General features: G+C 37.1%; 1 protein-coding gene across 1 annotated transcript in view; it reads left to right on the top strand.

Moving 5' to 3' along the window:
• The window catches only part of timm50 (translocase of inner mitochondrial membrane 50 homolog (S. cerevisiae)), a 44,722-nt gene extending 31,397 nt beyond the window's left edge, over positions 1–13,325 (top strand). Inside the window, exons 7-11 of the mRNA XM_088078472.1 lie at positions 2,334–2,438; positions 4,845–4,943; positions 11,826–11,982; positions 12,484–12,590; positions 12,703–13,325. Of these exons, the coding sequence (XP_087934598.1) occupies positions 2,334–2,438; positions 4,845–4,943; positions 11,826–11,982; positions 12,484–12,590; positions 12,703–12,801 (567 nt within the window). The 3' untranslated portion in view covers positions 12,802–13,325. The remainder of the gene's footprint in view (positions 1–2,333; positions 2,439–4,844; positions 4,944–11,825; positions 11,983–12,483; positions 12,591–12,702) is intronic.
• The last annotated feature ends 452 nt before the right edge of the window (positions 13,326–13,777 follow it).

Here is a 13,777-nt window from a genome sequence, read left to right as displayed (position 1 = left end):
CTCCTCACGCACGCCGCACCGCCAACACAGGAGCTCTCACCGTGTTTTATAAAATATAATCTGTTACGGGCTTTGCACGTTCTTCTAAAGTCGACTTTATGAAACCCTCTGCCCCCAAAAACTCAAAGATAAAACCCTTAAAAGACTTAAGTCTAACTTGCCTTAAGATGTAGGACCCTTGTTCAAACGGTTGAATTTTCATTATTATTTAGTGACACATTTGCATCATAGAAAAAAGCAGAAGAAAACAGGATGACAGTTAAAGAGATGAAGAAGAAAAAAAGATGTGGAGGTGAAGTTAATGGTTTAATGGGACAGGTGGGGGATGTGGAGTGTGTCGGAGGTGTGTCCCACCACCTGTCGACTTGTCTTCTTGTGTGCTGAGACGCTTCCCCCTTTAGACACACACACACACACACACACACACACACACACACACACACACACACACACACACACACACACACACACACACACACACACACACTCACAGTCCACCTACCTGACAGGTGTGCAGCAGCCGTAACTCGACACCTGCTGCCTGTTAAAAACACACACAGAGAAGTAGCTTCACCTGCAGCACCATTTGAACCCTCCTTCCTGCCACACACACACACACACACACACACACACACACACACACACACACACACACACACAAACACACAAACACACACACACTTTAATCTGTCATTATCTATTGCAACACACAACTTCATGTCCTCTTTTCACCCTCCGACCACACACACACACACACACACACACACACACACACACACACACACACACACACTAGCAGTAACCGCTCTAACTGTCACCGTTATTTTATAGCTGTAATCACAGCTGCGGCTCATTATCCAGAGTCCTCAGAGTCTGAGCTCAAACCAAAGAAAACTTTTTTTTACTGTGGAAAAACACTGTTTGCTATCACTACACTCACACACACACACACACACACACACACACACACACACACACACACACACACACACACACACACACAGGTCTGGCAGCACTCGTGTTGTTGATGTTGTGTTTGTTAAACTTGTCACAAATACACACAGACTGTTACATCAGGCTTTGGAGGCTTTATCAAAGTCGTGTTTTCATAACTTAAAGTTCGAATACGTTTTTGTGGATCTTAATCACAAGTTTTGGGCCGGGACTCACACCTGTAAAATTACATTACATGGCCAGCCCAAATTCAAAATGAGTCACACAAGGCAGCATTTAAAAATTAAACGGTCTAATATCAGACGGAGAATTTACTGGAAACATAAAATTTTGGACCGGAAAAAAACAGGAACAAACAAGTTTCATTAACACAAATTTAAAAACACCAAGTTCAAGTTAAATCACCAGTTCTGCTGTTTACCTCATGATTGTTTTGGCGGAAAAATAAAATAATTGCAGCCGTAAAAACCTTCCAGAATCATAAAAATCTGTTGTCAGAGTTTTATGTGCCGCGTTTTGGCGTCTGATGAAACACCTGAATCTGTTGTGACCTCCGTGTGAACGCCCGTGTGAACGCCCGTGTGAACGCCCGTCTGAACGCCCGCTGAAGGAGAAACTACATGATTGAAATCAGCCCAACAGCCAATCAGAGCTCTCTCTCACTCTGCCTCCTCCGCCAGTTCAACAAGCTCGACCGATCATGGGTAAAACAGGCAAAACTGATCGATGGATGACGTTTATGTAAAGATGAGTTTCCGTCTCATCTGCAGTCTTTATTTCGTGTTCTGCTCCAAACAAACGTGAAATAACACATCAGCTCTTTTTTCCCTCAAAGGAAGGTTTTTTTTGAAGGTTTTATTGTATAAAATGTAAATTTGCATAACTGTAGAAACATGGCACAGCTGTGATTTATTTGAAGTGTTATAAGTTCAGCTCATCGTACTTTATACCTCAAAAGTATCGGTCTTTACAAGACTTTCTAGCTTAAACCAGATGCATGTTTTATCATTTAATGATAATTATTATTATTATTATTATTATGATAAGAAGTAGTGCTGTGTATATATGTATTTATATGTGTGTGTGTGTATGTGTGGATAACATTATTATTATTGTTAAATGATAAAATGTATGCATGTTTTATCATTTAATAATAATAATTTATTATTATTAGTAGTAGTAGTAATAATAGTAGTATATATATGTGTGTGTGTATATATATATATATATATATATATATATATACGTGCATATATGTATTATTTTGTAGCTTTAGTCTCAGTTTAAAGAGTAAAAGTCTGATTTAATTTTAAATGATGCTTCTGAAATATTGATTACATTGATCATCTATTTACTCCGTCTCCTTTCGCGTCTCTCAGTTGTCGACAGGTTGGCGGTTTAAGAAACGTCCGGGCATCGACTACCTGTTCCAGCAGCTTGCACCGCTCTACGAGATCGTCATCTTCACTGCAGAGACCGGCATGGTGAGACACACACACACACACACACACACACACACACACACACACACACACACACACACACACAAAGATGTGTTTATGAGTAAAAAAGCCCTCAAAGGTTTGACTGTCATGCTGATCTGTTGTTGTTTTATCGGCGGCGGCTTCACTGTCGTTTACTGTCGTCAGGAGCAGAAAGCTGCCGCGTAAACACACTTCAGGAGTCTTTTTAATATCAACAACAATAACAGTTTGATGAGCAGCCTTTGTTCTAAATTTAGCTGCATTTAGAAAGTTGTGACAGGGATCCTGCAGCCTAAAGAAAGCCAGATTTACGTCTTTAAAAGACATTTTATTGCCACACAGAATCAAATTTAATACCAGTTTTATGATAACTAAAATTAATGGAAAAAAATAAACATCAGCTGACATAAATCCCTCATGGTTAGGGTTATTTTTGCCTAAATGTGTAACATAAAGCATATGAGTTATTCCTTCTTGGACATTGGACATTTTGGTATTTTTAGATAAATACAAATATTAAAACAAACAACAGTAAAAACCACAAAATTACTTAAAATAAAACGTAAATCACATAAATAAAGACGACACAGTCTTTAATAAAAAAGTATCACCGAAAATAATTAAGATATTTAAAAATATGTGTTACAAATGTCCAATTATAAATGAGGAAAAAATTATTATTTAGATTTTTGTTATTCCTTCTACAACGTAGCAGATTTTGCTTTTTTAAATAAATATAAATAAAAAGACAAAAAAAAACAGTAAAAGCAATGAAACAAAAAAAAAACATTAAACATAAAAAAACAATCACATCATGTAAAAGCAAGTCTTTAAAAAAGAAATAATAATTAGGATATAAATATATATACGTATGTCTGTATAAATTAAAGTAAATGTTTTTATAGATTTTTTTGTATTTTTATGATTAATGCAAAAGGCAATCAGTAAATTATTTTTTAAAAAATAGATTTTTATTTTTTTTTAGATTTTAAAAATACAACATCTGAAGAACAAAAAATTCTAAAAATTTCCTACAACTTTTGAAAGATTGATTTAAGACATTTTAATGCCAGTTAAGGCTTTATTTTTATATAAATTAATTTAAGACTTTTTAGGGATCTGGAGTCACTGAAGGAAGATTTTTGTCACATAAAAACTCACTTTATTGCAATTTCTCACAGAAATAAAACTGCAGAAGATCTAGTTTGGTGTTTAAAATGAATTTTGTAAAAGGAGGAGTTTGACATTTTTTGGGAAACGTGTTTAGACGCTCTCTCGAAGCAGCAGTAAGTTTAGCACAAAGAAGGGAAACAGGAGGAAACCGACTTTGCCTCCCGTCACCTCTAAAGCTCACCGATCAACATGCTAAATCTCTTTGTTTTGACGTGTTATGTGTCCGATTATTTTGGGATAAACGCTGCTAATTGTTGCTGTGTTCACGCGTTCGCGTCCTCCGTCCTTTGACATGCTAACGAGTCGTCCGCTCTGTTTGTGTGTGAAGTGTGTCGACTTGTTTACGGTCATCTGAAACAAACAACAAACCCCAAAATAAAAAACGACGGTCAGGTTTTCTGTCGGCACTCCAAACTTGAGTCACTTATTTTTATTATAAGAACTGCAGATAATTGTGTTTTAGTTTTTGATTAATCTGAAGATTATTCTCATTAATTTTCTAGTTTATAAAGTGGATTTTATCGTGTGAAGATGCATTCTGTGAATTCTATTCTGATTTTATTTTATTTTTACATGCAGGTTTTATTGTGTTTTGATGTGAATTACTTGGTGCTTTTCAGCTCTTTCCTGTAAAGCGTATTCAGCTGCATTTCTTATATGAAAGGTGCTATACAAATAAAGTTTATTATTATTATTATTATTATTATTAATTGAAGCATTAATTTGTTGATTTAAAATATATGAAAATGCTCATAATTTGTCTCCATCAGTCAAAAACCTGCAAATAAAAGGAGAGGGAAATCCAGGCACCCCAAAAGTGTGAAAAATTATAAGAAATTACATTAAAAGGCCTCTATTACAATCAATCACCATAAATCATGCACTTTTTTTAGTGATTAATGTAATTTTCTCCTTGTTTTTCACACTTTTGAAAGCCTGGATTTCCTTCTTGTTTCATCCTGTTATTTTCCGTGAGCACCCGAGACAATTTCGTGACCTACATTCGAATGTAGTCTACATAGCAACCAGTCGTCTCTGTTTGTTTTTTCTGAAAACCAACAAGTATTTCAAATATTTAGTTTATTGTGACACAGAAACAGAAGAGGAAATCTTTTACAGAGCGACGTGACTTTGATTCAACACGTAAAGTTTGTTTAAAGGATTTTGATTTTGATTTTACAGGTTTACGATGTGTTATTTCTGACAGTAAAGTGTGTGTGTGTGTGTGTCCAGACGGCGTATCCTCTGATCGACAGCATCGATCCTCAGGGTTTCGTCATGTACCGTCTCTTCAGAGATGCAACACACTACATGGAGGGGCATCACGTTAAGGTATGGTGTGTGTGTGTGTGTGTGTGTGTGTGTGTGTGTGTGTGTGCGTGTGTGCGTGTGTGTGTGTGTGTGTGTGTGTGTGTGTGTGTGTGTGTGTGTGTGTGTGTGTGTGTGTGTGCGCGCGCACGCTCACGTCTAGTTTTTACTGCATGAAAACATAACAGTTAATCTTCCATCGGAGTCTGAAAGTCGCTGCAGTCAGTTTATAACCAGTTTGAAAGACATAAAACTAATTTTTATGTAGACTTTTAAGTTTTTATTTGCTGTACATTTGTTCATTTATTATGCTGCACAAACATTTTCTCCTGCTCAGTGTGAAAGATGTAATAAAAAATAAAGAAATTAAGCTGCACGGGGTAAAAGAAATGCATGAATATCAATAATGACATGAAAAACAATCATTTTAATAATAACTAGAAAAGAAAAAAAAATGAGAAAAAAATTGAGGAGCAAAAAAAAAAATACAAGATGCAGGATGCAAAATGTCAAATAAATACAAATAAAAAGACAAAAAAAAACTACAAAATAAAATAAGACATGAGTAAAATAAATAAAAGGATTACACCACGTAAAAGCAAGTCCATTTAAAAAGGAAACATTAGTGAAAATAATTGAGATATTTAAAATCTACGTTAAGCTTAATAAAAATTGAAATTTTCAAATGTTTAAATGAGTCGAAATAATTATTTATTTAGATTTTTTCTTTTTTTAATGCCTTCTTGGATGTTGTAGATATACTGTTTTTTTTTATAAATTCAAATAAAAAGTCAAAAAATACATAAAGTACGGTAGGTTAATAAAACAAATATGAATTAAAAAAATTAAGTTATTAAAAAATATTTTTACATACTGTATATAAAAACTGAAAAATTTGAATGAGGAATCTTTTTTTGTTAGATTTTTTCTCCTTGTTGGATGTTGTAGATTTTGCTGTTTAACAAAAAATAAAACGCATCAGTAATAAGCGAGTCTATTTAAAAAAAAAAAGACATATAAATGGAAATATATATATATGTATTTTAGATATTTTTATTAATGGGGGCATTTTGTATTCTTCTGTTAAATGCCTGTTGGGTATCAGTAAAACACATTGCAATCATTAATGACAATAACATGTAAAACCGATGACTTTCATTAAAACCTGATGATGATAAACACTCTCAGATGCTCCGCGTGACCTCAGCTCTACTCGACTCTGAGCACTTTATTACCGACACATAAAAACGACTTATTTACTTCTAAAAGGTGTTTTCTGAGGAAAGTCTGATCGTTTTGTCACTTTAATTAATCCGGAGCCGCTCAGATGTTTCTGGAAACTTTTCTTTACGAGACAAATAAAGTTGATGAAACACCTGTAAACACCACAGGCTGCTTTAACCCCCGTGTCCGCTCACCATGGCTGCCTTCTGCTGCTGCCATTGATTTCTCCTCCTCCTCCTCCTCCTCCTCCTCCTCCTCTTCTCCACAATAGACCTCCCCCTCCCTCCTCCGTCTCCCTCTCAGGCCTCATTAACCTTCAGCCTCTTCCTCTTATCTCACCTCCTTTCACCCTCCGGCCTTCCTTCCTTTCCTCCTCTCTTTTCCTTAATTTCTTCCACTCCCTCCTCCCCCTCCTCCTCCTCCTCCTCCTCCTCCTCCTCCTCCTCCTTCTGTCTCCCTCCAACTGTCATCTTCAGGGTTTTTATTGACGAACAGTCTGGAGGTTGTAAGGAGCTGGTTAACCTACTTCCCAGAGCGAAGACACACTTATCATCTCATCTCCATAACGCCAAGACAGACAGCGCCGAGCGCAACAGATGCTAAGAGAGAGTTATTAATGCTCCATATGCTCAGGGAGAGTTATTACGCCGCGCATGTCGGGAGAAAGTCGCTGAATGTCGCTTTGTGGATGTGCATTTTGCTGCCAGCCACGGTTTTAATCCAAACATACAAGCTCCTTATCGCTCAGAATAAAACTGCATAACATTAAAGTTTGTAGCACACGCGCACAAAAAAACACAATCTGCACAATCTGGGTTTGTGTTGTGCAAAAGTAAAAAAAAAACAAAACAATAAATAAATATTTGACTACAGACACCCACATTTATTCTTAGATCGTCTCCAGTTGTGGTGTAAAAACTTAAATAAGTAAATACAAATTAATAAATAATAATACAAAAAAAGAAATAGAAAGTTAAATGGAAGAGAGGCAAACGAAACTTGAGACAGACTTGGGAAAAGTGCTTAAAAATATTCAAATAATTCTGTGACATCATATTTAAAATGAGTAAATTGGCTTAATTTCATTCAAAAGTATGGGAAGAAAGCAATGAGAAATGAAAGAAGAAAAGCCCCCTAAAATTAGCTAGAAATTAGATAAAAATGCAAGAAAATTACCTGAAAATTAGTAAAATAAATAAATTACTAAATCATTTCTTTTTAAGGTAATATAAATTAGTTAAAAATACAAGAAAATTACCTGAAATTTTATTTATAACAAAGTTACTTGGTTACTTAGGTGGAAAATTGTCCTTCAAGGTTTCTGAAACGTTCTCATATTGAAAAAATCTGTTTTTAAACCTCATTAATAACATTATTTAGTCAAAATGCAGACGGTGGAGCACTAATGTGAGGGCTAAAAACTAGAGTAGGAACTTGTTATTTAGGTTAGTCCTTCGCTGAAGTGCAGTGGTTCTCAAACAGGGGTCTGGGGACCCCCAGGGGTCTGGGGACCCCCAGGGGTCCTTGAGGGAGTTTTTAAGGGTTTATTTTGACTATTTAATCTGCTACAGAAGTGAGTGCAGTGTGAGTAAGAAGCATAAGAGACACTATTCTGATCAAAGGCTTCACTTCCTCCTCGGTTTTCTCCTTAACCCTTTGAGACTTGAGCAATTTGGCTTGATTACTTGAGAAAAAAAAGAAGGAAAAAAGATGGAAAGAATACAATTAGCAGCTTAACAAGAAATGACCCAAAAATTAGCAAGAAAATAATAAAAAATATAAGAAAATGACCTAAAATTTGCATTAGAAAAAATGAAAATGAAATGAAAATTAAAATGCAAAAAAAGGATTTAATAAAAAATAATAAAAATTAAAACAATAATGATTATAATATAATATATATTTTGTATATTCCTGTAGCCTAATTTTAAACAGTATATTTTTGCTTGGATATTTTTTTTCTTTCTTTTTAAAGCTAAATTTGAGGTCATTTTTTGTCACATTTTACTGTTTTTTGTTGTTTTTTTGCAGTTTGCATTTCATACTAAGTTGCTGATTGCCTTTTCTTTCCATGTTTTTTTGAAGAAATCAAACCAATTTGCCCACGTTTCAAAGGTTGAAATGACGTGTGAGCGGTGTCTGAATGAAGCACGAAAAGTGACGTTGATCCAGGATTCTGGTCTCAGTCACATCTAACTACCAACATCTTCTCAGATGGGGGTCCGTCACTTCATGTTTGTCACTTCAGGGCTCCTTAACGTGAAAAAGGTTGAGAAATTGGTCTTTCCTGTGGTGCCCACCTCTGGACAAACTTTACAGTTACTTTACAGTTCACTTTATTTGACAGTTTCTTCTAAATTTTTAAATTTCAACACAATAAGCTTCACTCGTCTCTGCTGTCTGACATCCTGTCAGAACTGTTGTCTCTGAAAAGCTAAAAAGTGCGTCTGTTCTTTAATATCATTAATTCCTGGTTTAATGACAGTGTTGACCCGTCTTCAGCCTCTGATAAACCAACGTGCAGCTATTGTTTGCTGGCCTGCATCTGAGCATCAGACGTCTTATTGTTTGTTGGCTGCAGAGGAAACACAACAGTTGGATTAACTGTCTTCAAACTTTGTTGTTTTTATGATTGCGGCCGGCTGTCGGTGCAGAGTTCACCGTCAGGAGTTTAATGGAGATAATGTGTGTTTCCTGCGTCAGCGACACGTTTAATTTATCCCTCTAAAAGCTGTAGACTAAATTACAACCCTTCAAATAAATATCATAACATATATGAATATAAATACAGAGTGAAATAATATTTTCATCTTTTAAATTGTGTTTGCAAATAAATATTGGACTTAAGAGGAAAATGAATTTAAAAAATAAGAAAGCTGATTTATTTTAAACCCTTTGAAACTTGAGCAAATCGCCTGGATTTCTCTCAAAAACTTGCAAATGTGTGTGACCCAAAAATTAGCTGAAAAAAAAGATTTTAATTTCAGATCATTTTCTTGTACTTTTTACAAATTTCAGGGTCATTTATTCTCTTGTTGCTCTTTGCCTTCTTCCAATATTTTTGAAAAAAGATTTCAAAGGGTTAATCCTCATGCAAACGAATCACTCTACATTTTAAGTGGACTTTAGCTTGTTAACCCTTTGAACCCTGAGCAAATCGGCTTGATTTTTCACAAAAACATTGAAAATAGGCAATGGTAAGAAATTACCCAAAAACCAAGAGGAAATTAGTGAAAAATTTACAAGAAAATCACCTGAAAATAGCACAAAAATAAACAAAAGTAAAAGAACATAAAATGGAAATGTGAATTAAATTAAATTTATATATATGATATTTTTTCTGTAATCTATTTTTAAATATAGAAATAATAATTATTATTATAGTTTATTTGATCAGCTCTAATATTTTCCCTCTCTCTTTTTTTGTCACCTTTAACATTTCTTAGCAATTTCTTTATTGATGCAAAGTTACAGATTGTTTTTTTGGTTGTTTTTTTTTTTTGGTTTTTTTTTTAAATATGTGTGTTTAACCCAGAACACAGTTTAATGTTTCAGACCTGCGACCCTTAACCCTTTAACACCCACACTAACAAATGCATCGATAAAACATACCACAACATTATCAATCAGAGTTGTTAACAAAATGCATCAATTTATTAAGAAAAGAAAATGTTGTATAATGAATGTAAAGAGAGTAAAATGTAATATAAGAGAAATCTAAAAATAACTAACTTCATACAATAAACAAATAAAAATAAACAGAATTAAATAGATACAAATAAAAATGAATCTATTTTAAAAATCTGTATGGTATAAAATTGAAACAAACTATATATTTAAAAATAATAATTAAAAAAAAATACAAATAGCAATGAATCTAGTAAGAAAATCTGTTTAAAATGTATGGTAAAAAATAGACAATGTAATATGATTAAAAAAACCCGAATTAGAGTATAATAAAAACACAAAAAGAAACTAGGTTTTGCCAAATTTTTAGTGAAGCAGTTCGATCGCAAAAACATGTCGACCGTGCAGTTTCAGTGCCTGTTAAAGGGTTAAAATAAGTCAGAAATATAAATATTATTTTCTGTATCATCAGCGCTGCTCATTGATCTCATGACCTCACCAGGCCGAACCATTTGAGGTGAAAATGGGGGTGAATGTACTTAAATGTCATTATTATACAAGTGTGTGTGTGTGTGTGTGTGTGTGTATGAAGACGCTTGAGTTATAGCCTCACACACACACACACACACACACACACACACACACACACTCAGCAGAGGAAGACAGATGCCTTTTATTCATTGGTTGTGAGGAGGATGGACGAATGTGTCCACTGGGGTTTACACACAACACACACGCACACACACACACACACACACACACACACACACACACAGCAGTTTTTGGGGGGCTGGGCACCAGATGAGCGTGGTGGTAGAGACAACGAGCAGCGTCCCTCTCCATCTGTCCCACACACACACACACACACACCAATAGTCACCAGCTGGAGCAACCAGAGAAAGTGTGTGTGTGTGTGTGTGTGTGTGTGTGTGTGTGTGTGTGTGTGTGTGTGTGTGTGTGTGAGTGTGTGTGTTTTAATTTGAATATTAAGGATCAGTGAGATAATAAAGTTGCGAATTTGATGAGGCCTGAAAAAGGTCAACGCAGCTCATGTTTGGATGGAGGAGGAGGAGATGAAGGAGGAGGAGGAGGAGGAGATGAAGGAGGAGGAGGAGGAGGAGGAGATGAAGGAGGAGGAGGAGGAGGAGATGAAGGAGGAGGAGGAGGAGATGAAGGAGGAGGAGGAGGAGGAGAAGAAGGAGGAGGAGGAGGAGAAGAGGGAGGAGGAGGAGGAGGAGTGGAAGGAGGAGGAGGAGGAGGAGATGAAAGAGGAGGAGGAGGAGAAGAAGGAGGAGGAGGAGGAGGAGATGAAGGAGGAGGAGGAGGAGATGAAGGAGGAGGAGGAGGAGGAGATGAAGGAGGAGGAGCGGCGGCAGTGTGAATAAAACAAACCAAAAAACTGTATTTTTATTCTATTTTTTCTAGATTTTTAACACCCAGCATGATTTTGATTTTGTGCGTTTTGGTTTTTGTTTTGTTTGGGTTTTTTTTTTTTTTTTGGTTTGTTTATTTTGTTTTTTTCTCGTCTTATTTTTATTTTATTATTATTCATTTATTTATTTTGTAATTTAAAAAAATCCTTTAGAAGAGCAGGGTCTGTATTAGTTATGTAAATGCACTAATATTCCTGCTGCATTTAAATATTTATCAATAATTTATATGTTTACGTATATTAGTAATAATTTGTGAAAATTGACCCCACTCAGAATGTTTTAAATGACACCCCCCTTTTTATTTATTTGTTTATTTATTTATTCAGTCATTTATGTATTTTATTTTTTTGTAGTATTTTGATTGAGACATTTATTTATTTAGTTATTGAGTATTTGATTGAGACATTTATTTATTTATTTGTATTTATTGAGTATTTGATTGAGACATTTTTTTAATTATTTATTTATTGATTGAGTATATAATTGAGACATTTATTTGTTTATTTATTTATTTATCTCTCAAGTATTTGGTTGAGGTGTGTGGGGACTTCTATCTTGTTAATTCATTTGTCTGAACACCTGGACGTCTCTCTGTGTCTCTGTGTGTCCCCTGTCTGTCCAGGACGTGTCCTGTCTGAACCGGGACACCAGTAAGGTGATCGTGGTGGACTGTAAGCGGGAGGCGTTCAGCCTGCAGCCTTTTAATGGCATGGCGCTGAAGAAATGGGACGGGAACTCGGAGGACCGGACGCTCTACGACCTCGCCAACTTCCTCAAGAGTAAGACGCCAGACGCAGACGAGCGGACCTCCTCCGTCTCCGTCTGCGCCTCCTTTTCTCTCCTCTGTTTTTAGGAGTTTGATTGAAGTTTTTATTCACTGAGCTGCAGAAACCAGAAACACGTCTGCTCACCTCCATTCACTGAGAAAGCAAATAAACACTGCTCCTCCTCTTCCTCCTCCTGTCCTCCTCTTCTTCCTCCTCCTTCTCCTGTCTTCCTCTTCTTCCTCCTTATCCTCCCCCACCTACTCTGTCTCTCCCCCCCCCCGCTGCTTCTTCTCCTCCTCCTCCATCTCTTCTTCCTCTTCTTTTTTCTCCTTCTCTACTTTATCCTTTATCTCCTCCATCCTCCTCTTTCTCCTCCTCCTATTCTTTCTCCTCTTGCTCCTCCTCCTCTTCCTCCCTATCCTCCTCCTTTTCCTCCTACTCCACTGTCTCTGTCTCCTCCTTCCTCTTTTCTTCTTCCTTCCTCTTTGTTCTCCTCCTCCTCCTTCCCGGCAGCCATCGCTCTGAGCGGCGTGGACGACGTGCGTTCAGTGTTGGAGAACTACGCTCTGGAGGACGACCCCATCGAGGCGTTTAAGCGCCGTCAGGCTCAGCTGGCGCAGGTGAGAAATCAGACGCCTCCTGCAGTTTATTTGTTGTTTGTTGTTTATTGTTTGTTGTTTATTGTTTATTTGTGGACCTCCTTTAACGTCTGTGCGTCCGTGTGTCCGTCAGGAGGAGGAGCAGCGTCTGGCCGAGCTCTCCCAGCAGAAGAAGCAGGGACTCTCCCTCGGCTCCATCGCCTCGCGGTTCTGGCGCTCCAAACAGCAGTGAGCCCCGCCCCCCTCTCACGCTTCCACCAATCGCAGCCCGGCTCGCCGTCGAGGGGAGGGGGGGAGGGGGGGGGGACTGAAGCCGAGCGGACCGTCGGCGGTCTGCGGTGCCGAAACTTTGGCCGTCCTCTGCACCAATGAGAGGCGCCTCCTGCTCCTCCTGGAGGCGGGGCGGCGGCGGAGGCCCCTCCCTCTCCTGGTGTCACCTGATGAAGCTGCTGATTGGTTAAAAACAAACAAACCGGAGACAGAGCGTCCAGGTCAGGAGGAGCTCTTGTTGCTGGCGGTTCGGAGGCCGCTCTGAGATCAGCGCTGCTGTCGCCGCTCGGCTGCGGTCGGCCGCGGTCGGCCCCGCCCGCCGCTCGCAGGATCTGACCTGAGATCAGCGGCGCTCTGTCCCGAGCCGTCAGAATGTGTATTTAATTTTATTTTCTATTCCTCTGTGTGTGTCCGACTGTGCTGCTGGAGACGGTGTCAACGTCATCAATATTGTTTATAAGAAATAAAGATAAACAATAAATAGTGTTAACAGCTAATTCAATATGGCGGCGTGTCCGGCGGCGGCAGCTTTGACGGGCGATCGCCGGAATTTGTGGCCACGATGAAGACTGAAACGGAGGCTGAGCCAGTGGGGGAGCGGAAAGACAGAAATTAAGAAAGAGCATTTTCTTTAAAAATCAAAAAAAATAAATAAAAATAGCCATACTAAAAATAGCCAAAAACATTTTATTTAAAATCTGCAAAACTTTGTGAAGGAAAAAAGATTTGGTAGATTAAAAAAATATATGTATATGAAAACAAATCACCAAAAACTGCTTTGAAAATCACAAAAAATTTTTAAAGAAAAATAAAAGTCTAAACTTTTTAAAGAAAAAAAACTGCCATTTTTTTCTTTAAAAATCACAGAAGATTTTTCATGAAAAAAACTTTGTTAAAGTTGTAAAATATTGTTTATAAGAAATAATGATAAACTGATA

The sequence above is a fragment of the Plectropomus leopardus genome, chromosome 6, assembly GCF_026936395.1.
Source record: "Plectropomus leopardus strain MGB_pleo_1.0 chromosome 6, ASM2693639v1, whole genome shotgun sequence".
In the NCBI taxonomy this organism is placed as follows: domain Eukaryota; kingdom Metazoa; phylum Chordata; class Actinopteri; order Perciformes; family Serranidae; genus Plectropomus; species Plectropomus leopardus.
Note: the sequence above shows the minus strand (reverse complement) of the source record. Positions and strands in the feature narration are given on the sequence as shown.